Source organism: Pararge aegeria, chromosome 22 (assembly GCF_905163445.1).
Source record: "Pararge aegeria chromosome 22, ilParAegt1.1, whole genome shotgun sequence".
Classification (NCBI taxonomy): domain Eukaryota; kingdom Metazoa; phylum Arthropoda; class Insecta; order Lepidoptera; family Nymphalidae; genus Pararge; species Pararge aegeria.
This window is the reverse complement of record NC_053201.1, coordinates 7,130,673-7,156,747: the sequence shown is the minus strand read 5'-3', so window position 1 is coordinate 7,156,747 and position 26,075 is coordinate 7,130,673. Positions and strand designations below refer to the sequence as shown.

General features: G+C 34.9%; 3 protein-coding genes across 3 annotated transcripts; 2 read left to right on the top strand and 1 right to left on the bottom strand.

Moving 5' to 3' along the window:
* Window positions 1-644: 644 nt before the first annotated feature.
* On the bottom strand, window positions 645-11,748 carry LOC120633665 (histone acetyltransferase type B catalytic subunit). The gene is made up of 8 exons (XM_039903968.1): window positions 11,357-11,748; window positions 10,896-11,065; window positions 9,757-9,928; window positions 9,125-9,284; window positions 7,942-8,107; window positions 7,138-7,286; window positions 4,548-4,716; window positions 645-2,929 (listed from the first exon to the last, which is right to left on the bottom strand). The coding sequence occupies exons 1-8, from the start codon at window positions 11,415-11,417 to the stop codon at window positions 2,762-2,764; spliced, it is 1,215 nt and encodes a 404-aa protein (XP_039759902.1). The 5' UTR covers window positions 11,418-11,748; the 3' UTR covers window positions 645-2,761.
* A 1,296-nt stretch (window positions 11,749-13,044) lies between these two features.
* LOC120633965 (E3 ubiquitin-protein ligase Kcmf1) lies at window positions 13,045-21,812 on the top strand. Its single transcript, XM_039904400.1, has 8 exons — window positions 13,045-13,243; window positions 13,414-13,581; window positions 14,098-14,234; window positions 16,241-16,360; window positions 18,326-18,420; window positions 19,260-19,431; window positions 20,256-20,409; window positions 21,556-21,812. The coding sequence occupies exons 1-8, from the start codon at window positions 13,228-13,230 to the stop codon at window positions 21,810-21,812; spliced, it is 1,119 nt and encodes a 372-aa protein (XP_039760334.1). The 5' UTR covers window positions 13,045-13,227.
* A 3,149-nt stretch (window positions 21,813-24,961) lies between these two features.
* Window positions 24,962-26,025, top strand: LOC120633920 (SAP domain-containing ribonucleoprotein). The gene has a single exon (XM_039904326.1). It carries the CDS (start codon window positions 25,112-25,114, stop codon window positions 25,913-25,915), a length of 804 nt encoding a protein of 267 aa, XP_039760260.1. The 5' UTR covers window positions 24,962-25,111; the 3' UTR covers window positions 25,916-26,025.
* The last annotated feature ends 50 nt before the right edge of the window (window positions 26,026-26,075 follow it).

Below are 26,075 nucleotides of genomic sequence, written 5' to 3'. Positions count from 1 at the left end.
GATATTAGGCATGTGGGAAGAAATACCACTAAAATTACAAACATTTCATTTATTATCATAAAGTAAATTGGAATTTAGATATGACATTATAGAAAATATATGTAAACAAAAACCTCGCATCTGAATTACATTAAAATATTGAAAGTAAAGTAAGGCACAAGTTTAAAACAATAATTATATCTAACCAAATAACATAAATTGTTGACAACTAATAAAAAAACTTCGGTCGAGACATTAACACACCAGCAGGGCTAACACAGGCAGGGGACAACTATCTCCCCGGGGAAAGAATAAAAAATATCTTCTCCCACAGCTTTATCAAATCACAGAGCACTGGCGCACAAATGGAAATAATATCCAAATAATATATGTCTAGTAATAAACAGAGGTAAACTTCTCCTATACCATGTTCCCGTGCTTTAGCAGATGGACACCTTCATTATATCCCGTCAGTGGATTTCATTGGGGGATAAAATCTGCCCGTGCCAGCCCTGCTGTTAAGATACTCGTCACGTGATAATAATTTTGTCTATCCATTTAATCATATTCTCGGGCTAAATGAAAGGGAATCATAAATGTCCATCATCGCCATGTTCGCCGATACTTAACGCGATAAATTAAATGGGCACACTACATCAACGCCCTAGATTCTGAATTATAAACGTTAGTTTGACCGCTTCAACAAGATTATTCTTACGTTAAATCTCATTAATTTGCCAAAAAAAATACCGCCACCAGAGTTATCGTTTAAGGTCACATAGCAATGTGAATGCTGTAGTTAAATTCTCGTGACAAGTAGTAGCTACACCTACGGTTAACGACGCACGAGCGTGTTCCGTTAATGTGACTCAAGCAATACAAATAGAATGAAAAAATGTTAGACATAACTATTTTGTGGCGTGCATGTTAGCCCTACCGAAAAGGGGGCTATTACGGAATTCAACGGGAAATATTTATATCTGGAAATATTGTTTTGCTAACTGCTAACATTGTTTTAATATATATAACGTTACATGTCATTTAGAATATTTTGTTGTATCTTAAAACGTTCACAGCACTATGAGGTATTTGTCATTAAATTCATCTTGTTTCGGAGAATAACAACTTGGACAGACATATCACAAAATAATTATAGTATAAGAGTTCCGTTTTTCCATTATATGGTACAGAACCCTACAAAAGTTTTATCATTAGAATCACCAAAAAGGCAGTGATGAATTTGGTACACTAAATATGACTTGTTTTCTTACATTACTTCAAATAACCAATAATGACATTCAACATGGTGGGTATATTTATCTCTCACTCAATTTTTTGACTCCTATAATGCCCAGTTCATATAAAATTCTAGTGCAATGGATGGAATATGTCAGGGCTGAGATGCGTCACTAGGTAATTATGTCTACCCATTTCATAGAAAGAAAGGATGAGAAAATGATAGACGTGATGATTCCATGGTGGGGCTGTTCCTAGAGTTCTTATACAGATACTGTGTCCTGAAATCAAAGACCTTGACTGACTGAATATTGTGAACTGGGAAGGAACATACTGGGATACTAATTAAAATCAGTATACAAATTAAAACATTAAAGAAGATAAAAAATTAAAATACATGCTTTTGTTAGAATTTTAACACACTGCAACCGCTTCTTACAGTGGCCCAGTCTGGCATTAACTACCTGCCATTTTAAAGAGCTTGACTCTCTTTTTAACTCTCGTTCTCTCTTTGATTATCAAAAATCTAGCGGGATATAATCGCTTGCTTTTAATCGTAGTGCATTTGCACCAGCAAGCCCAAGGCCATTAGCCAAATAAGAAGTAAATTTTATTAAAAATCTCATAGGCAGTGGCCTCAGCTGTGGAACACACTGGGGTGAACGACTTTCGTAACTTTCAACAACATATTAGTTTGACATGGCTCCATCAACTTTTTTATTTTATAATTGTTACTTAAAAAATACAAAGAGATAGTCCGAACAGCAACGTGTGTTCTGCATGAATTTGTTGACAAGTTCAAAAATAAATGTATGAAGATATATGTAATTTGATTCGTTGCTATGTGGACTTCCCCTGTACAATCCCTTATGGATGTAGTTATTTAAAAATCTTCTTGCTCAATAGAATTAAATAATAATATACATAAATACTTATAATATACATATAAACACCCAGACACTGAAAAACATTCATGCTCTTCACACAAACATTTTCCAGTTGTAGGAATCGAACCCACAGCCTTGGACTCAGAAAGCAGGGTCGCTGCAAACTGCGCCAATCGGCCGTCAATACTAAACAATAAGAAATATAATGACTAATACTACCTTTAATATTTCAGTGAAATATTTGAGTCCAGTAATGTTTTGATCTTGGCTATCAACTAGCTATTTTTGTGAGGCTATCTTTGAACAGCTTCTACGTTTTTTTATTTGATACCAACCCACATAAATAAATAAAAAAATAAATTGTATTTAGCCATATTGAAGCCAAATTATTAGTATTTGTATGGTTATCATATAACTACATCCAAATGAGAAACATTAGAAAAATTCACTGAAAGATTCACATGTCAAATTTACCCAATCTTTGATAATAACGCTGTTTTTTTGGCCACTTCATTAATGACACATTTTTTTTAACACCAATTATTGTCATCATTTTTAAGGATACACTGAACAAATAACGTAATAAACGAACATTAATTTTCTTTCAACAACTTTTTTGGACACTTCACTTTTGTTTAGTTATTATATTAATGGCAAAGTTAGTCTTGTTGCATCCTATGTATGATGCGTCGGTATTCATCCTCCAAGGCTAAATACTGCCCAGAAAGACGTGCGTGGGTCTCAGCTAATCCTGTGGTACTAATAGCAGCTGCATACTCTTCTGGTTTTAAGACCTTCTGTAGCTTTTTCATTTCTAACTTCTTTTTCTGCAATAGATATAAATATAAGACACTATGTAGTTATTAAAATCCCTATCCCTACTAATATTATAAATGTCAATGTAAGTTTGTTTGTTACGCTTTCATGCAAAAACTACTTAACCGATCCTTATGAAACTTTGTACACATATTCTTGGAAGTGTAAGAAGTATTCCTTTGGGAGAGGGGATGAAAGTTTGACGATTTTACACCATAACTCCGACAAATTAGAACCGATTAAAATTAAAGCACTACGTTACTCTGGCAGGTAGCCTCTGTGGTAGCAACCAGCCGAAAGGCGCGGCGCCGCGCCGAACTATCACTATCGCGCTCTTCGCGTGTCTTCGTACGCGATCGGAGGCCCTGCTTTGTCTCGCTCACACTCATTTGCTTATATGGGGCTTTTATTTTACTGCTCTCTCTCATAGAAATTTCAATGTATTTAGCAGAGACAATCTAGATTATTTAATAATTTAGTATGGAGATCAAATGCCAGATTGCGAGTTGAAGTTAGTGAAGATGACCAGCGAGCGAATTGAAACAACTTCACGCGTGTTATTGTTTGCGTTACAACTAGTTGACACTTGACAGATTCATTATTATTGATTAGTAACTACTTAGTTAGCAGTTTATTATTGTTTTTTTGAGATTAATAGTGCATTTTACTGGTTTGTTTTCTTAAAAATTATAGTAAATATTGTTAAATATGAGCTCAATTTGTGTGCAAATTGTTTCTGTGGCGAAATCAAAAAATAATTGGCGAACAACAGGTAAATTTTTGCATATTTTTTTTCTTATTAAAATAATGGTTGGAACGCGGCTGGTTACGACATAAATTACCAGGCATCATAAGAATTAAAGAGAGCAGAACTCAAAGAAACACTTGGGATTACTATGATTACTTTTTAATTTTGGCAAACATTGCATAGAAACTTCTTTATTATAATTCGCGTGCTGACCGCGTTTTCAAAGATTTGTTGATATGGTTTGTCATTTAGCACAACAAGAATGGTGACTTAGAGATCATGACGAGTTAAATTTGTCCTTTAGGTAACTGGGCTTGCTCAAATTCAAAACCCTAGGAACGCCACTGGGTGAGTTTGGAATCAGGGATGCTTCGGCCGTGGCTAGTTACCTCATCATCATCAACAGGGTACCACTAGGGTCTCCTCCCACAATGAGAAGGGTTATAGCTGTAGTTCACCTCGCTGGCCCAGTGCGGATTCGTGGTCTCCACACGCCTTTAAGAACATTTTGGAGGCATGCAATTTTCCACACAATGTTCACTCCTACACTATTTGGAACAAGTAATGTTTCAATTGCTCACATAACTTAAAGTTAAAGGTGCGTGCTCAACCTAAAGTTAGTGTGCTAGGTTTCGAATTTAGCCGCCCCGAAAGCCAAGCCGAAAGCTCAACCACTAGGCTATCACCGCTTCTAGCTATCACCATCGATTAAGAATTCCGGTACAATGTTGTCTTAAAACCAATTAGGGGTATTGGTTCAATATAAATGCCATTGCCATCAACACGTTAGTCCGTTACCATCTTCGACTGCACTTACCACCAGGTGAGATTGTGATCAAGGGCTAACTGGTGTAATAAAAAATATAAAAAATTATACATACTTGGAAAGGTGCATTCAATCTGTTCTTTACATCTAATCTGTAATCCAGGTAGGCGGCCTTGTCTGACAAGTTTGTATTCTTTAGACGCAGTATTTCATACACGCGCCGTGCTTGCTTCTTATTAATTCTTAATTTGTTGCGCGCCTGGTTCGCCATTTCAGCGGAAAATCTGTGAAAATTAACATCAATTATTTATAAAATTTTCGTTTTTAGTACACCTGCATTGTTTGTCTTTCTCAGTAAAGAATTGTAATTAGTTTGTTGACAATAATTAACAATGATTTTAGTTTGTTAATTTAATCTATACATATAATAAAATTTGAGTGTCTGTTTGTAATATTGAAATAACCGTTTTTTTACTACATTTATAAGAATATTTATACAGTACATACACCAAAATAATATTTTTTGTTTGGCTTGTTTGTTTGTTTTATTGGCAGGTAGCTGATGTAATAAGGAGTAAACTTAGGTTACGTTTATTATAGAAAAATCCATAATCCAAAAAATGATCCCCTTTAAAAGTTAAAAAAAAGTCCGCGACAACATATGTTACCTTTTAAGGTTGACTTATACGCGGATGAATTGTTTGTGTTTTGTTTTTAGCGAATTAATTCAAATTAAGCACATTGTATATCATGGAATTCCGCAATGTAACGCGTATATCTATCCAATAAATATTATTCAATTATTAGCACCTTTTGCCTACAATTTTTGACGGCCGATTGGCGCATTTTGCAGCGACCCAACTTTCTGAGCCCAAGGTCGGGGGTACGATTCCCACTACTGAAAAATGTCTGGGTGTTTATATGTATATATATTCTAAGTATTTATGTATATCTATACTCTATAGTAATATATAAATCTATAGAGTTGTTTACGGTTGTTCCGTTAAAACTATTAAACTATACATCCAATTGAATTGAAATTTTGCATCCATGTAGAGGATACATTGACTTAGCGGGGGCGTTAATGATTAGAAAAAATCATAAAAAACTAAATTTTTAATTTTAACTCTTTTAGACATGAAATTTGGACAGATTTTTTTTTTGCTATGTTACGAGTAAACAAGAATGTATTGAATGAACTTTAAATCACAAAATCGGTTTCGGGGGTGCTAATGAAAAAAAATGAAAATTTTATACTAAAATTCCCACAGACTTAAAATTTAATAAAAGTTTCATGTTTGTTAAATTAAGGTCACTTACTATCAGATTTCGAAAAATTTTAGCCCTGGAGGGGGCATTTAAATTATTTATATAATTATAATTGTTGATAACATCCTAAAGGTTTTTTTATAGTAATAAATGATGGACCAAGCTGTGGTAACCTAATAGTTAGTGAAAAACCATAATTTGTTACATAAATAGAGGAACACTTTGAATGCCATGCAAGGAACACATCCTATGAAATGACGCCCCTCGGACTGGAACACAGCTTAGCAGCTTAAATAGGCATGGGGGTAGTAGGGACTTCCCTGGACAAGCTTGGCCACAAAATGCTTTAATAGGTACTACTACTAAAACTCGAAGTGCGGAAGAGTCTATGTAAGATTTGCAGTCAATGATTGCAACTATCTGTAATTTCCAAATAATACTGGTTGCCTCTGGAAGTAGGAGGGACATCTTTAGTGCTAAAACACATCTATATGTATAAAATGTTATGTTGGTTTTTGTACGCTTCAAAAACTCAAAAAGTTATTTAATGATTGGGCTGAAATTTTAGCATGATATATAATACGCATCAAGGATTGTTAATATCTATTTTTCTCAACCATTCAATCACAATGTGCCACTGCGAAGCGTGGCAGGGTACAACTAGTTATTCATAAAAATATTCATCAGTCATCTTAGTACCCATAACGCAAGCTACGCTTACTTTGGTGCTAGATGGCGATTTGTGTATTGTCGTGGTATATTTATTTATTTAATTGGAGGCTATACATTTAACTTAATTCGCCTCTAAGCGATAATGCCTCCTTTTGTATTCTACTCCTTCGTCTTTGTGTTTCACTCTATTCGTCCTTTATTTTCATAACTGTGTAGTGGTGTATAAACAGAGTTTAAAAAAAAAAAACAATATATGTATATGTAAATACATTACATGCATTTATATGTAATATATTTATATATATATATATATATATATATATATATTTTATTTATATATTTGTATAATTTTGAAATCTTATTGAGTTCACAACCTACCTCTTTTCTGTTTTTTCCTTTTACGCCTTTGGTTGAAATCACTATGTAGCGATAAGGCCACCATATTGTACTCTCTTGCTCTGTATTTTTATCTCTGTAACTACTTTTTTTTTGGTGTACAATAAAAGTATATTCATTCATTCATTCATTCATACAGCCTATTACAGTCCACTGCTGGACTAAAGGCCTCTCCTGACAAGAGGGTTTGTCCATAATCACACCTCTGGGAAGACGGATTGGTGATTGCCGTAGATGAAAGTAGTAGTCGCCTCGTACGATACCATGAGGAAAAAGCAGGAGTACTGAAAACTGTACTCTGATCTGCCATCACCTGTCCGTTAAATATATAATTAAGTGTTAAATAATTACTAAATTACTATACAGACCCCTGTGTTAATTTGGACGGCTGGTATGCTGACAGTGTTTCACAATATTTGGCATCCACATAATCTCTTATTCTTTGGAAATCATCGGAGGGGTCTTCCACTGTTATGTCCACAACTTCTGAATGCAATAAGAAATGTGAATAGATAGCCTGCGAATAAAGTGAAATAATAATATTAGAACTTTTTTAATTTAACTAGTTAGCTACCCAGATTTCCACAATGGAATGTAGACTCAAATGTGGTATTTAATTAATTTAATCAATCATTTGCAATAAGGGCATTTAAGTAAGAGCACAAAAATATGTTTGTTTTCTAAATTTCTTTGCTCTTATCTTCTAAAATAATATGCATTTTCATTGCATATATACTTTCCTCTTAAATCACTCTATATATCACTGAAAACCAAATTAGAATCTGTTGTGTAGTTTAAAAGATCTAAGCATACAAAAAGCGAAAGTTAATTTGTTTTAAAGAAAAATGCTCACCAGAATATTGTTAAATAATTGGTTATCTGTATAGTCGATTTACAGACGCTATTCCTTGGCAAAGAGAACTGTCGCAAACCTATAGTACTTAGTAACTCAGATTGTATGGCGGTATGGAAGAGTAACGGAGTTGGATGGCAGATTCTATAAGGCCCTATCGGGACCGGAAGTAGATCAAATCGCATCTGTATCCTGGTTACAATTTGGTGATCTATTTGGAAAAACCGAGGGTTGGACGAAAAACGCGGACAAAAGGTAGTATATTATAAATTTTTATAATTTACACCTTAAGAATATAATAATATTCAGACAAAATTACCTGTAATAAATTCGCGCATATTCCCATTTTCCTATACGGCGGCAAAGTCAGTACTTGTGAGATGCGCGGGCGTATGTGCCGTGGATATGCGTAGTAGCGATACACCGTCGCGTAAGCCGACACCGCGTACCGGAGCTCGCCTTCACTGCTCCTGTACTTCTCGAATCTGTTTTTAAATACAAATTGATTAGTTATTAATAACTTGATCATCATCATCATCATCATATCAACCCATTACCGGACCAGTACAGGGCACGGGTCTCGTCCTATAATGAGGATTTAGGTCGTAGTCCACCACGCTGGCCCAGTGCGGGTTGGTGGACTCCACAGGCCTTTGAGAATTATTACATTATGGAGAACTATATGGCATGCAGGTTTCTTTCACCGTTGACGCAAGTGATATTACTAAAAATGCACATATCGCGTGCTGGGATTCGAACTCCGCCCCTTGAGGCGTAGCCGAAGAACTAACCACCAAGCTATCACCGCTTTTTCATTACTTATACTAAATAATAGCAGTGGCGTGCCCTGGTTTATGCATATACCAGGAAAATTGCATGAAATGGAAAAAAAACCTTCTCTATATTTCGATTTTAGGGTATGCAGTGCTTTTGTGCATGTATGAAATGCACGTCACTGAATAATAGAGCTGAAGAGTTCTTGCATTTTATTTAAAATCTCGCTGCAACCCTTAGAAACCGAGACAATGCAGTATTAACACGAGGGGGCGATATGGCGCGGTGAGGCGGATGAAATTTATAAAAATGACTTGTCACAAGTGAGTCTCTGGTATAACTGTCATCATCATCAGTTCCATATGGTTATTTTCCAAAGAAGATGCAAAAGTTCTTTTAAAGAATACTTGAATTGCTATAGGTGTTTATATAGTGTAAAGAAAGAACAAGAAAATAATCATCAAAATCGGTTTTAGTAATGGAGTAACAAATATACACAAAAAGAAAAAAAAACAATTGAACTGAGAACCTCTTCCTTTTTTTAAGTCGGTTGAAAAGGAGTTAATCCTGGGCATATTTTTGTAGCATTGTAACAACATATCCTCCTCCCATAATTACACATATTATGTTTTTAGCAATAAAATGAGGGTGGTTGTTAAATAAAATGATTGACAACTAATAATCACATGTACAATCTTTTTAACAATTCAATTGAAAGACATACTTACACAGTAAAGAATGCCCACTGGTCGTCATCCACATCAATAAAAGAAGCAGCATCAACATACCATAACAGAAATGTCTGTAACCGTTCATGAAAAGCTAAAAAACCAGGTGTTGCAGTCTCACAGTAGTAGACTTCAAAATTTTGAGTTTCGCCTCCATCACCTACAAAACATAATATGAGTGTTCTCAAATACATATTTAAATTATACTTCTTTGGAGTGAATCACTGATGTTTTTTCATGCATTCAAATTGATTTGAAATGAGTAAAACAATATAATTTAAGTTATTAGCTGTTGCCCACATTCTTTGTCCATGTTTATTCAGTGATTTACGAATCCTGAGGGAACCTTAGTTGGGCCGTAAAGTAAGGACAAATTAATAAACTTTCACATTTATAATATTAGTATGTATTACATAATAAAAAAGTTAAAATATTTCTCATTGAAAACAGATAGCCTCACAATTATTATGAGAATCTAAGAGCCATCTTGTGCACATCGTAGAGCAGTAATCAACTTGTGGGTGTAAGTTCATATAGTTTCAAAGGCCTTTTTTTATTTGGATTCCATAGCCCCTAATGTAGCACACTACAAGTAGATTTATTGGAATATAAGTCACGTTTTCAGAACTCACGATTTACTGTTGTGAATTTTTGAACGAGAACTCCATGAGGTTTAAATTGTCTGTCTTTCTTGAGCATAGAGACAAATCGATCTATATTGGTGACATATCCAGGTGCCAGCACCTTTTGTAGTGCACCCTCCACATCATCTGGTTTCAATCCAGCTGAATTTTTTGGATCAATCTGAATTTATAAAAAATAATTATAATTATTAATCATTAGACACAACAATTTTCATAAGACTAGAACATATTATAAATAAATAAATAAAAATACTAGAACATATTAAGTTGTTTTTAATGACTAAGATGCTTGAAATAGAAGAACTCTGTTTTCAACTGCATTCAAGATAAAACAATGATATTGAAACTAACTAGCTGTTGCCCGCAACTTTGTGGCATTAAATTTAATTGTAGTTCTATAAAAATTTAAAGTATTCAGTATCGCTAAGCCTTAAATGAGGGGTTTGCTGCCGTCCTCTATCGCCAACCACAGTTTGGGCAAAATTAACCACATATTATAACCTATATAATTTGTCCGAGTTATGGTGTAAAATCGTCAAACACTTTCATCCCCTCTCCCAAAGGAACCACTTGTCTGTTAGTATTCTAAAAGATTTATTATATATATCCCTCCAACATGTATATTATATCCCTTCAACATGTATGAAATACTTCACTTCCAAAGATTTGGAAGGCTTCCATCTAACACATTTTGAAATTATGGAAGTTTTGAAACAACACAGTCTGTGTTAAGGCATTATACCACTGGTTAGGAAGACAGATTCTACCAAACATAAGGCAGCAAGAAAGTCAGTCAAGTTCATCTTTTGCAATATCATTTTTTTTAGAATTACAAAAAAATTGACTCTCGAGAGGTGGTCATTGATGGCCGTAAGGTGTGATTGTATTCAAGCACTGATCTTAACTATATATTAAAAAAATATAGCTTAGCATATAGCAGTGACACTGCTACAGACTCAGGACACATTGACATTCATTCCATCACAAAGTTACACAGTTTAGTTGAAATTAAGTCAGTTTTAAATTCTACTGATGCCTTACTACCATTGCTTATAGCGTATTATCTTTAAAATTACAGTTTATTATTACATATATGCCTTTACAATAATGCTTTAGTTCTATCATACCTTATCAGAGTAGGATATGCCAAGGTATGTTTGAAGACTGGCTGCACTGTAAAATAGTTTGATTCTCAAGTCTGTATATCCAAAAATATTTTCGTTTTCTCCAAAGACCTGATGACACATGTCTGGTCCAAAGGTTGTGTCATCATCTTCAATGTCTTCAGTTTCTCGTACTGCAAAATGGATTTGATAAGTGAATAGTATGAACAATGTTTCGATATTTCGATTTATAGATGTTTAAGAAGAACGGAAAAACGTTGGAAGCGAGCAGTGCTCCTTACGGCGCGCGTGTTATTAAAGTTTAAAAAAACAATTTAAAACTTAAAAAAGCGGTTCATGTTACACAGGATTGTGACAAAGTGCAAACTGTAGTCGCCAGACTTTGTCACCTGAACTGATGACAAAGTCTGGCTAGCACAAATCATCCTGTGTATAAGTACACTGACGTTTTCTTAGATACTTACCCAGTTTGAATTCGAGTGCCTCATTGCCATCAACAACTAAATGTGCCAAGGCGTCTGCCATTGTTTAAAATAATTAATCTTAATAATAGACGTATAATTAATCAATGTATCTCATTACATTCCACTAAGTGCAAATTCCCGCGCAAAATACCGTCAATTTATTTCGTTTTGACAAAACCGGAATTTAACAATCATTGAATTTGTTCCTGTCCCGTTTTCGGCACTTTTGTTTAGCCGTTCTTATAAATTATAGGTACAACATTTAAGTTACAATACTAGAAGATAATTAAACAGCATTAAATAAAACATGAAATAATATACACTTTATGTTTTACATTTCATAATAGGTAGACAAAAACCAACACGAATAACGAATATTCTAGGTTTGTATTATTATTTTAACTTGTCAAGTTGACAGTTTCAATTTTTATTTCTATATTCTTTCCCATAAGGAAAGGTAAAGACAAAGGAATATCACCGTACAGCCTCTTCAATGACAGTGTCAGTAAGTAATATTTGTGGTTATGGGTTTGTGACATTGGTTAGTGATTAGTTGGAATACCAACTAACATTATACTATTGTAATATTTGGTTGGAATCACAGGTACAAGAAAAGTATGTTCAGCCAGCACCTAAGCCAGCAATCATCACTGGCCTTAGTAGATACTATAGGATAGCTTTTTTATAATACGATGGCCAGGCAAAAAAATTGAAATTAAGAGGCAGGACCAACGTCGTCAAAATGTTACATTTGTAACATTTTACTTTACTTTTGACACTATCATTTTACCTCCATGTTACAAGACTCATTGTTACTTTAAGGACTTGATAAATATTTAAATATTCAATAAATGAAATAAAATGGTAAAATCCCTGTATTCATCTTATGGTAGTAACAGCCTGCACGGCTAGCATAATCGGGGAATATAATATTTGTCTCCTGCCTACTGAATAGCAAACAAAATATGAAATATTATTAATAACAGACATGACGCAAGTATTAAGCTAGATAAGAAACCCTACCCTTTTTTTTAAAGTGGAAAATCGCCGAAATGTTTTAAATGCTGAAACCTATACAGACCATAAGGTCTGTACAATGAGAATTAAGCTTAATTAATTTGCTAATAATATCAACCAATTTTATCCAATACTTATAAGGTGTTGGTTGTATTAAGTAGTGCATTTTGATAAAATTTTGGAAATGCGTCCTTAATAGTACCGTATCAACCACCACCACCACCACCACCGTAGCTCCAAGTCGGTATGACATTTTTAGAAAACTTCGTTATATTTCAGCAAAATTACAGAAAACCTATGGAGAAAACAATCGTTAAATATACACTAAAACCTTACGCATGAATCAATTTGTTCATAAGTAAAATCAAAATACTCTGTGGTGAAAACCATATGAAATTGTCGTACAAAGGCAGACAGACAGACTCGGCGGGGGACTCTGTTTTATAATATGTACAGAAGATAGAGAAGCTATATAAAGTGAACTAAGGTATATTGAAAGCAAACTGATGAACTTAGAATTATTGCGACCTTATTTTAATTTCATCAAAATCATTTTGTTCCTCTCATCTGTCAATAGATAACAATAAAATCATAGACCAGAAAAATTAAGCTAAAATTTATAATCTGTCCTGAGAGATTGTGATTTATTTTATTTTTTAAACAGACAACACACAGCCATTATGTGACGTCATTATGGCCTGGTTGGGTTAGGTTTGCTTGGAAATTTTTGTTAAAAATCTTGTATTTTAGTGTATTATATGTTGTGCTACTTATTTTAGAATAGTAATATAAATACCTCAAATAGTAGCAGTAATCCTGGTGCCAAGGTGTTGCGGCGACATTTTGTGGCGAAAATGAATCGCCATGAAGGTGGGTAATGAATGATAATCAAAATTTGTGCGATGCTTTTGTCACAAAGATTTTTTTTGCAAAAATCGTAAACATTCCTGCTCTATTTATTTTTATTTACACTAAATATTGTGTAGTTTTTAAACGAAATGCGAAATGAAATCTTAATAATGTTGTATTGTCAATTTCAGGAGTCAGCTGTGATTCTTGTTTGAAAAATAATTTTAGAGGACGACGATATAAATGTTTGATATGCATCGACTACGACTTATGTGCCGCTTGTTATGAGTCTGGCGCTACAACAAACCAACACACAACAGAGCATGCCATGCAATGTATTCTATCCAGAAGTGATTTTGGTGAGAAACATTTTTTTCTGACTCAACATAAGACAACTGGCCTACATTTTTTGTGTGAGAAATCTATGCTTTGTCAGGGTTGTGTAACAACAAAAAATATGTAAATGGTAACTTCGGTACATTTCCCTGAAAACTGTAAATATAGAACAAAAGAGCAATTTACATAAATACTATAAGCTTGACCTAAGTTGAACATTTCAAGATGATGATGATCAAGATGGGTCGAAAAACATTGCTTTCTTACATTTTCCAGTAGACAATGGGGTCAGGCAGGCTGAAAATGTTTAACTGTGTGAAAATCAATCTGAACTTATTTGTTCTCTGAGGCATGAGCTTGATGAGAAGTAATCAAATTTCTGGGTGTTAATGGTTGGGTTAGAGATTAATATTATACTACTGCAACAGTTATTTTGGCACCACATATTTGTTTAAATTCCTGACCTTTACAAGTATTCTAAATCAATAAATATAAACTGCTCTCATTAAAATGTGTTTTAAAATTTTATATTTTCAAAGACCTATACTACGGCGGCGAGAGCCTGACACTGGAACAGCCACAAGCCTACACATGTCCATTCTGCAACCGTATGGGGATGACTGACACAGCGCTTATAGAACATGTTACTGCGGAACATGCTGACACAACTCAGGCTGTAAGTTTATTATTTTTTTTTTACTGTTCCAAAAAACATTTATTTACCCTAATCCAAACTGTACCTAATGTGGAATTCTGGAAGACATACAGCATATCCTTTTGATGTACGTAACAAGGTGAAAAGAACAAATTGTTAATAAGTTTCATTTAGCACGTATGAATGTTGGTATTTTTAATAGCATTCTGTCTTATCCATTTTCACGAGAAGCTAGAACGCTATACAAAATGATTCATATAACTATACAGTGTAGATGACAATGATTACATGACGCTTTGTCAATGCTATGTATTTGTATGTGCACTTGTCATTGACGTGCATATCAGTCCATGTTTTTGTGTGTTGCTATGTTTAAAAAACGTAATATGCATGTTGTAAGTGCTCTTAATAAATAAATAAATAAATAGCTAGTAGATGCCTATTCAATTTTGTTTTAAAAATACCTGTTGTAAGAATGGAAAAAAACAAAGTTTATTTTATGTAGGCGTCTAACCTGAGTAAATGATACATTTACGTTTGGAAAAAATATATAGGAATCTTAATTCTAAGTAATCAGCTACCAAGTCTCATATGTTTCATCAATAGGTTTTCATACATATCTCATATTCAATAAAAAAGGCCACATTTTACAGATTCTATATAGAATAAATCTTTAAATTAATAGAAGCAAACTAGTAAGTTTTGAAAGATATGACAGAAGTTATAAGTTTACAGTTCATATACTGCAGTGTTACTTGTGGCATAGCCCTCTTCCATCCCCTTCTAAAGTTTACTGGTACCTTGACAAGATCACTATCTTGTAATTCTCCATCAATTCTCTTTCACATTGTGCCTCCTTTGTCTTTTTTATCCACTTTTGAACTTCATTATCCACCTGTAACCCAGTTTGTCTCTTGAAAGTGAGATATTAGAGCAGATTATGTTGTTCGCATATCTCTAAACTGAACTGAATCAACAGGTCTATTCTATTCTATTTCATCCTGTCTATTCTTCCATCTTTTTGTTTGATCCAATGATTATATTATCCGTACTAGTTATACACACTATTTTCCCTATTCATGTTACTCATAATTTCTATGTTTGTCATATTTATCTATATGTCTATACTTTCAATGTGGTTTTAACACAAATTGAGGTATTTTAGCATTATATGCAAAATAACTTACTAAATGTAAATTATACTCAAATGATTGGCAGTAAAATAATATTTCATTCAGTATATAACTTCTAGATTTATTTATTTGTTATCATTTCGTTTTTGTTATATAACATTCTTCATATTTTTGTATTTATAGCAGGTAAAACCATATGACATACCTAGTTTAATAGGTAATAAGTTTAACATTATAACATTCTATTGAAACTCCTTTAACCATACGAGATACTTATATGGCTTTCTTATACAGCGAATGTAGGTCAATGTAAAGTTATTTTTAAATGTATGATCAAGTCACGACAACAGTATCTACAGCTATCCATGGATAAACAGTTTTAATATTCATAAGTATTTTTAGCAGGTAATTTACACTAAAAGGTGCCATAAATAATAAGGTGAAGAAGCAAATGAGCTGACTATGTGCACGTTCAAACGTATGCTTAGATCTTTGAAACTACGCAACTATGTTTGCATTGAAAATTAAGATTTTTGAATTTTCAATTTCAATGCAAAGGCCACACTGGCTTTACGAGATAGATTGAATTAATGTTCTACGGAATTTACGGTATCTACATAGTAATCGTGCGAAACAGGGGCAGGTTGCTAGTTGCTCATCAACATATCAACCAATTCTCGTCTACTACTGGACATTGGTCTTTTGTTGGGAGTTCCAAATACCTCCTGTCCTGTAGTGGGCCAGTACTGAGTTGACAATGATGATAGGAATGTAGAGATAGAAATGGTTGCTTCTATTCTAGAAGTATTTTGTAAGAATTTGTATACATACAACTGACTTAACAGCATTTAGTATTGTCTAATATGTAACCAATTTAACCAATTTCACTTTTAGGTGGTATGTCCTGTGTGCGCTTCATTGCCTGGTGGGGAGCCGAACTTTGTAACTGATGACTTTCCTGGCCATCTGACTCTTGAACACCGAACGGGACCAAGGGATCTCATTTCATTTTTGATATCCTTTTTAATATAGTATTACATTAATCTATACTCCATTATTTCTACTCTGTTTTATATTGTAAAACAATCTTTATATTTTCTTTTAGGATAAAAAATTCAAAAAAATTATAAAACTGATATTACTGAAATAGAAAAAATGAGCTTAAATTAATACAAACAGTAGAGTTACAAAATATTTTCTTTATTTGTGTATGTTTTATTTTTTATTTTATATGAAAAGTCATTAGAAGATTGTTTTACAATATGAGACAGGTAAGAACAATTAATTTGTTTTAACAGCTTTATTGCGTAGTATATGATGTAACTATGTACTGAAAATATATCTGTCTTCTATGATGATCTATAGTATGATCTTGGTAGCTAGCAAGTTCTACTACGGATCTCGTGGTTCAGTGTTAGATTCCCACGCGTCTTTATAACAATTAATAGGAATAATTATTAAGGTTCGAATTATTGTCAGTATTGGTAAATTTTTGTTTTAATTATACTGAATTCATCAAAATTCAAATGGGTACTAAGTAACTGATAAATATTTTTATGAATAATATACTTATATTATATACAGATAAACACTCGGCCACTGAAAAACATTCATGTTTTATCACATAAACATTTTTCAGTTGTGAGAATCGATTTCACAGCCTTTGACTCAGAAAGCAGGGTCACTGCCCACTGGGCCAATCTGCTGTATATAGTCTGTTAGTTATTTTTGTTGTGGTGTACACTAAAAGTTTCTTTATTCATCCTTGAGTATCGTTATATTATTTATCTACTCCCATGCTTTAAATCCTCTACAAAAGATTCTGAAACAGTTAGCTTATTGCCAACATTTAAAACACTCAATGTCATAATAACCATTAAATGTATCATTCAAACGGATGATATAATATTGTACTGAATTACATTATAATACTCTTTATTTTTTTTCGATCCCTACTGCGCAAAGGGTTTCTCACATACAGTCAATTTCTTACTACTCGATGTGTGGTATGTGTATGAATTTCAAAAAAAGAACTATCATTTAAGCGCGTGCCAGGTTGAACGTAAAAAAAAGTAGGTTATGAAAATCCCCGCCATTTTTGATCGATACCTGTTTTTATTGGTTTGTTTACCAAAATAAAATACGATTCAAGTTTTTATAGCACAACATTAGATATCTTAAATATATTTTTATATACATATTTATATTTAAAGAATTCCGTAGAAAATAAAAATAGTGAATTGATAAATATAAATATTCCTCCGAGAACAGTATTATATTCGGTCTCATTTGACATTATTACAAACTCACACTTGTGTTTTAATACCCCTAATTATACTACAGTTGCATAAACTACTATTAAGTTATTTCAAACTTTTCTTTTATATTTGCTGTGGATAAACCTACTGTATGTTATTTTTACACTTAATATGTTATAATTTTCATCTATACTAATATTTTATGGTCTTAAGTTATATAATTTAAGAATCTAAAAGTTCCTTACAGCTATAAAAATACCTCTCGACATTTACTGAGCATTTCTGATTGAAAGAGGTAATTGATTGTATGCAAATCCACACACTACCTAACAGATAACGGATATGTATATATAGCTAGATATATATATATATATATATATATAAATATATATATCTGTTAATCTATGTATATCTATATATGCTATAGCCTTCTAACAGATTTTGAGGTTTTCTTAAGTCTTTGACCAATATCCTGTGATAATTGTAATAAGGTTAAATTGCTACTCGTTATTAGAATTTCACATTATTTCATTGGGATGGCTCTGCTTGTGTGTTATGTATAATAGGAGAATGTTTGTATGCATGTTAGCTGAAAGTATGAAGGAAGACGTTTAAGTTGTTCGTTTGTATATTATGCATGTTTCTTTGTCACATATATAGTGTTTAGCCTTATTTGACTCAACATCCCGTCATAATATGATAATCCTTAACCGCTATGCACGATGAGCCAAGCGGCATCCGGCACGGCGGAGTACGTCGCATGCCGCCCTCGGGGCGTGGGGTGAGCCGAGCGCGTCGCACCAATATGCACTTCAGGTATTAGCTCTGCGCATTTTTTTTTTAATATTATGTGTAAGTTTATACGTACGAAAAATTAATGAATGAAGAAAAAAAGTTATATACATAACCAATGTTGAATCAATTTTGATTGAAATGTTAGAACGTGTCCATTTCAATTAGTTTTCAATGTTTTGTTGAGCAACAAATGGTGGTCAACTAAAATCGAACCATGTGAACCCGTGTAAAAGGGAAAATAATGTTCAACATTATTTTTCTCTTTTACACGTTCAATCAAAATTGATTCAACGTTGGTTATGTATATAACTTTATTTGTTTTTTTTGAAATAAAATACTCAGTAATGTCTACATAAAATTTTTGGTATTCTATCTTTTATTGATTATAATTTTTTTTTCAATCTTAATTATGTTAAATTGTATACATAAAAACAGCACTATTGAAAGTTTACAAAAAATAAACACCTACTTCTTTTGAATGCCAAAGCAACCGGCGGTCAGGACTCCAGAGTGGGGAACCTCCTCACTATATTCGTTGTTTCAAGGCCTACCGTTTTCTGTATCCGACCCTTGATCCAGCAATTAAGCGAAAGCTTTTTAAGATGTTGGTCAAAGCTTTTCGCAAGGAGATCGATTATTTTTTATTATTAATTAATAACGAGAACAAAGTCGTTAAAATTTTCCGCTCGCGCTCGCCACTCGCCACTTTGATCTTTTCCAAAAAACCGCCCTCTGAACGAGCAGTGACGTTTCACGCTAGCACTGGCCACCGCTCGCCTACACTCGGCGAGCGTGTGGACGTGTCATAAACGTTGCACGGTTCGCTGATACGTGTGTGTTGCACGCAACCGGTCTTCCAGCACGTCCGGCGGGATCGCGGCGCTGTCGCCGTCGTCGCGCGACGCTGTGGTGGACCCCATCGCGGAGCTGCTGTCACAGCTGTCGGGCGTGCGGCGGGGCGCCCAGCCCGGCACGCCCAGCCAACTTCAACAACTGCAGATGCAACTGCAACTAGAGCGGCAACAGGCCACGGTGAGTAGCCTTTGTATTCTTGTTTTCACCCGACTGTTCGCAGAGGGTATTTGTGTATATTTCCATAAAGCCTAAACGGTTTGTTGTATTTTTATGTGAGTGGTGTCTATCGTGAGGTTACTTACAAATTTAATAAAAGACAAGTAAAAAATATTACAAAAAACAAAATATTCAAATTAAAACCTTGTTTCTGTCTTTTCAGTTCTTTAATGAAGATTACAGATATTGACGCACTGGGATTTTTTGATTTAAGATATAAATTGTTTTTTATTCTTTTGTTGTAATTCCATACTTATATTGGCTAAGCGGCGATATACCAGTGGTTAGGGCATCGGCTTAACTTTCGGGGGCAGATTCCGAATCCCAGCACGCAACTCTTAACTTTTCTAGCCACAATAGCAGCTTTAAGAGCACAACATATTATTATATACACAATATTGTACAGTTCCTGTTCTTCTACGTCGTAGCACTCTTGCCAGAGTGATCGTGGTCATCATGGTGGGACATTGTTTGTGGGAGTTGTTACTCATCGATATACGATCATACGATCATTCCCCACTTTTCCCTATTTAAAGATAGTCGTGTATAAACTTATGCGAGGGACCCACCACTTAAGGTATGAAATATCTTTTTTTCATTGTTAGTGTCGTTTTTTCTACTAACGTAGAATAAGGCGAGGGGTAAAAGGTTTACATAAGTGAATACACGTTTTTTTTTTTTTATTCTTCTTGTGTATTTTTTGTGTGCAAATAAAGAGTATAAATAAATAAACTCTGACTATGTAGTGTGTCAGTGTAATCGCTAACCGCTAGTGACGTGTGCAGGCGGCCCGCCAGCAGCTGGAGCGACTCCCGCGCAGACCCGCCGCCGCGTCGTCGAGCAGCGCCAGCGCTCCGCCCCCCGCACTCCAGCCGGCCTCCCAGCCGCCGCAGCAGCCCGAGGCGCCCGACTCCCAGTTCCTCCTCGCCGGCTTCCTTGGTAATATTACTTTTGATATCTCTTCTTCGGACAATTAGTGTTCCTCATTTAAACTGCGGGTGGAAAACACCTCATTATCGCCCCGCGTGTGGGAAAGAAATTCAAAAAAGAGAACAGCATAAAGAGCCTCTTATCTTATACTTTATTTGTCTTCTTCAGAACAGGCAAAGATCATTGTCCATACAGCCGCCTCTATCTTAAAATAGACAATCTAGAGTCCATTACATAAATATCATAAAATAATGATGATCTAAAGGTCTAAATAATAATATTTATAAATACCACATGGTAATTAATGTATGTATGGTAAAGAATGTATTTATCCAATCGGCCATTCAAAACTACTTTGCTAATATTCCCAACACTTGACAAATTTGTTCATGTGATCTAGCGCCATATTTGTTTACCTTTAGTGCATTGGATCATGGTATGGAATTTAATTTTATGAATTAAATGTGGGGTGATAATGTAGGCACGTAAACGAACTTTTTTTTTAAATAATTTTAGTCGAGTTTCTAGACTACCGCAGATATGTAGTGGCTGAAGCGTTGTCAGCCTAGTGCTAAAGCTTCGGTTTTCCTTTCCCGGAGACCGAGTTCGTGCCCCTGCACGCACCACTGGCTTTTCGGAGCTATGTGCGTTATAATTTAAGCAATTTAAATATCACTCAACCTTCATGCCTGAGAGTGCTCCATAATGTCCTCAACGGCGTGTGAAGTCTACCAAGCCGCACTTGGCCAGCGTGGTAAACTACGGAGACCCGTGTCCTGTAGTGTGCCGGTAATGTGTTGATGATGCTGTAGTGACTTGCTATTAATTTGATCATGTGATCTAACAAAATTCAAAATTCAAAAAAATGTGTGGTGTTAATATAGGCACGTAAACAAAATGTTTTCTTTAATAAATTCTATAATCTTTAAAGTTTGAGCTAAAATAATCATAAATTTTAAAATGCATAAGAATTTTTTTTCCGAAACCGACAGTATTTGAACCTGCGACTCTCTGGCAATCGCCAGAAGAGAAAATGTTTATATGCATTTTAAAATTTATACTTCCTCCAAGTGAAGGAAAAAACTTTAATAAAAAATTGTAAAATCATCATAATGCACAAAGCTTTGTATGGTCGTAACCGTCCGCTGGGTGCAGGCGCGACGAGCGGCACGGACAGCGCGGAGACGGAGAGCCGCGCGGCGCTGCTGCGCGGGCTCATGCTGGCGTCGCTGGGCCGCGCGCCGCCCGCGCCCCGCCCCCCGCCCCTGTGCGCCGCGCCCGCACCCGACCCCGCGCCCGCGCCCGCACCGCCGCCCGCACAGCCACCGCCGCGCGCCAAGCCGCAGCCGCGCACCAAGGTGCCCGCGCCGCCCGACCCGCCCGCCGTGCCCACGCGCCCGCGCCCCGTCTGACCGCCGCCCGCGCCGCAACCGACGCCGGGGAGGGGCGCGCCGGACGCACTCGACCTAGCGGAAACTGTTCGATGTTAGCATTACGGTAGTCTACGTATAGCCGGCGCGCCGAGCGCCCGCTGCCGTTGTACATAGTGGGGGGCACGGGCGGGGCGATGCCCGTCGTCGGCCGGTTTCACTGAGTTGTTTTTTTTTTTTTGCTAACACTTATTAGTGGACGCTTATGTTTGTTTTGTTGGCTTTCGAAATATCAGTGTGATTTCCTTTATAATAAATAGAGAATACTTAATAGTTATGGAATGTTTTAATCGATTTAAAATATATAAGGTGATAACAGATTGCGGAACGACATTAAGCTACGACGTTAGAGTGCGAGAGGAGTCCCCGTGGCGAACCGTTTCCGCAAGTTCTGCCAGTCGCTAGTGCGTACCGCACCTCGTCAGAGACCAAGAGCAAAGCAGTATTGAGAGTAATTTTTTAATGAGATTATGTTTTGTCACATACAGTAGTTAGAGTTAATTAATACATGTATTTTTATAAGAGCGACATCTCAACTTTGCTATTTAGACTCCTCTCCAAAATCATATTCTTTAGTAAATTTAATAAAAGCTACTTACACACGAATTGTCACTAGCTATCCAATAATGCTTATTAGTTTGATCATTATACTCCAACATTACAAAATGTTTGTATGTACCCTAATTAAATTCTATAATATTAACATATTTTGTATTTTATTTCCTCAAAGTACCCTCACATCTATGGTCACGGTCTCAATACTTCTATTGCCTCTCGAAATCTAGCATGGGTATTTTCTTAAGTTCGACTTTGTAATTATAAATAAAATTTAAGTAAAAAACCAAATGTGTTTTTCCTGAAAATCCATTAATCCCGGAGATTAATAATACATTGTATAATAAAAGTATTTCCTGATACAATAACCGTTAACATCCAAAAATCATGATTTCTAGAGTACTCTACAAAACATATAGGATTCAAATAGTCTGGTCGCAGAATTGAGAATACAGAGTTTGTTCTATATACTATGTATTTTGGTAGTATAGATAAATTGGTGACATTTTTGAAAATAGATCTCACACTAACCTGTACAAGCACGTTAACAATACGACACTAGCACTGTGCCAAGTGTGAAGAAGACAGATATGTCTCCCGTTCCACCACCATCCGCGTGTTTAGGAAACTAAACTTTTTCATTGAAGTTGCATCGGTCACGCCATTTTTTTGGCATCGCACCTTTGCATTGGCGTATTTTGGCAAAAACAATTAAAATAGTGCTTGTAGTCTGACTAAACAAAAAACTGCAATGAGATTGTGAGAGGATCAAGGTAAGTTATTATTTTAATATAAGTTGTGAACATCAATTCTTAGTGTTTTACGAAAGTTTTAGGTACATTTTTGGATAGTGAAGTTTATTGTTGAGTGTTGATTTTGATTTGTGCTTTTGTTTAAAATAAAATAGTAAATTGTAATATAGCGTTCGAAAGTTACTATTTTCTGGCAATCGGTGAATATATTTTGATTTAGATTTGAAGTACTTTTTTGTTATCACCAGTTTATCACAATATTTTTTATTATCACCAAATAACCTCATAACTTATATTTGTTTCAGATCAACAATGGAAGACGATAATAAATCCTATAGAAAATATGATCACAAGAATCTTAAAGACGCTGTCGATTTAGTTCAAAACAAAGGAAAATCGATTTATTAGGCCTCCAAGGAAACTGGAAACGATACCTAAAGCGGAAAGAATTATGCGTAAGGAAAATAGGAAGGCCTTTTGCGCTTTCCAAATTAGAAAATACCCCTATGACCTTCCTGAAACCACAGGAAATTTTAACTTCTTGCCTTCAGCAAAACGTATTGCAATTAAATGGTGGCGGAACAGTTTTACAGCTAGATATAACTTAAGTTTACCAGTGCAAGAAACAGTGCTGCTAACATTTAAATAAAAATGACGTTTGCTACCGAATAAGTAATCATCAGTGCAATGTTACAAAATGTATTAAAACAACGAATAAATGACAACTATAAAATAACAAAAGTTAATGAAAACTACGTCTAAGTTTAATGTTTTTTTTTTTATTAACGGGTATAGCCACCATTTACTTCAATCACACATTGTAATCTATTTCTCATTGAACCCAGTGGACGAGAGCATAGATCCGTGCCTCTAGTGTCTTCTCAAATCATTCGGCAGTGGTTTCTATAGCCTCTTTGGTCCTTTCATTTGTTTTTTCCCATTGCTATACCATTAAACCCCATAAGTTTTCTATCGGGTTTAAATCTGCAGATCATGCCGGCCAGGGTATCATCACTATATCACTATGCCTGTTGAACCATTGAAAAAACGGACTCCAAGTACAGTTGTAAAAACTTTAACGTGATTCCTTATGAGCCGTTGTCAGAGCATCTTTTTTTTTACGGGTCGCCTATAATGTAATGCCATTGAACGTAATGCGTTTCTTATCACTCTTGGACAAACACCATATATTTGGGCGAATTGATTTGATTAGATTGATTGATTGATTCGTTGGCAAGAAATAATAATGGCAGGTTGAACCAACAAGAAGTTTATCAAACATAAAAACAAGATTTAAAGATAGTCAAACGACTTTGATCTGAACAATTTTGAACTTTACGAACGAACAATTAAATATGATTTGCACTAACTCCAATCTATTCTGTAACATGGTTTCAAAAAGTAATATGTGCTAGCGATAGATAGGTACGTTGAACGAATCTATTCAAAATCGACGAACCTTTTCATGCCGTGACTGCACAATAAACCAGGCAATCATATTAACATAAATTAGTCATACCTTGAAAATTATTGGACAGACTGACTGATGAATCTTTTATTTGGATTCTCTTAGTTGAAATAAAATATGTATCTCCATGTATACTTTTGAAGAAGTGCGGATATGCTACATTCGTACACGAATAAAGACTAAAATTTGTACAGGTATCTAATCATAATTCTCTTATTAACCCCTCATTTTGAATTAAAAACGGATACTTTGTAGGTTTTGTCTCATTTAAATTTGTTGTGTACTCATTGGGACACACACACTAATTTATCTGAGGCTCAAAAGTCCAGAGCTGTAGTCATTAATAAAATTTAAAAAAAATGTATATTACCGCGCACCGCCTCGCTGTCTGTGGTGTTAATCTGTCAAAATTAAATAAAAGCTGTGTTGTGTAAAATTTAGAAGATTTATAACTTTATATCTATTATCTAGTAAATAAATAGGTATCTAAATAGTCTTTTTTTATAATGGCAGATTCTGTTTTAAGCGATATCAGTAAGATGAAGGTAGTAGAGTTACGAAAAGAACTTAAATCACGTGGACTATCGTACGCCGGTGATAAAGCGGAGCTCCTAGCGAGATTACAAGCAGCAATGTCTCAAGAGGATCACGGAGATATTAATCTTGATTCAGATGAAATAGATTCAGACGGAGTGCTAGAAGACGAAGACGATAAAAGCCAAAACGATATCTTGGATGATGTAGCTGTAGACACCTTAAACGAAGAGTTCGCACTCGAAGAAGTCTCTCCGCCAAAGCAGCCTACAGAAACAAAACCACAGAGAACGTTAAAGAGGAAAATCACTTCGGAAACGAAAGCAACACAAAACAAGGAGGCAGGTGCAAAGAAAATTGTTTTGAATCGGACAATTTCCATAACATCCAGTTCTACCAAACCGGAAGAAGACAAAAAGGAGGAGGTTACACCACCAGAGCCAGATCTGAGTATAAAAACTCCAAATAATAAAATCAAAATAACTGCTGACATTGATCCTAAAACAAGATTAGAGATGCGTGCAAAAAGATTTGGCTTGCCAGTAAAAATGACAGATGAGCAACGAAAAGAGGCCAGAAAAGAACGATTTAACCAAAGGACAACCACTAGTAACAGCATACTTGATAACACAAATACTGGTTCAGTGTCTGATAATTTGGATAAATTCAAGAAAAGGGCTGAACGATTTGGTCAGTCTGTGTCAGCAATAATGACAGACATTGAAAATAAAGAAAAATTAGAGAAGCGTAAAGCTAAGTTTTCTTCTGTTAAATAGATTTGTGATGGGTAATAGTGAATTATTGATCTATAGTGCATATTGCAGTTTTCTTTATATCATTATTTTTAAATATAAGTATTTCAATTGTTACTTCTTGAATTACTATATTTTTTTAACATTAAGATTATTTCATAATTAATTAAATAAGACTTAATGA

Excerpts from the sequence above, each read along its gene's own strand:
- LOC120633965 (XM_039904400.1), top strand. Across the intron at positions 16,361-18,325 it reads GGGATCTCATTTCATTTTTG|GATGAGCCAAGCGGCATCCG; the intron begins ATATCCTTTTTA and ends ACCGCTATGCAC. Across the intron at positions 20,410-21,555 it reads CCTCCTCGCCGGCTTCCTTG|GCGCGACGAGCGGCACGGAC; the intron begins GTAATATTACTT and ends CGCTGGGTGCAG.
- LOC120633665 (XM_039903968.1), bottom strand. The coding sequence starts at position 11,417 with ATGGCAGACGCCTTGGCACATTTAGTTGTTGATGGCAATGAGGCACTC. Across the intron at positions 9,285-9,756 it reads AAAATTCACAACAGTAAATC|GTGATGGAGGCGAAACTCAA; the intron begins GTGAGTTCTGAA and ends TATGTTTTGTAG. Across the intron at positions 7,287-7,941 it reads TATGCGCGAATTTATTACAG|GCTATCTATTCACATTTCTT; the intron begins GTAATTTTGTCT and ends CTTTATTCGCAG.
- LOC120633920 (XM_039904326.1), top strand. The coding sequence starts at position 25,112 with ATGGCAGATTCTGTTTTAAGCGATATCAGTAAGATGAAGGTAGTAGAG.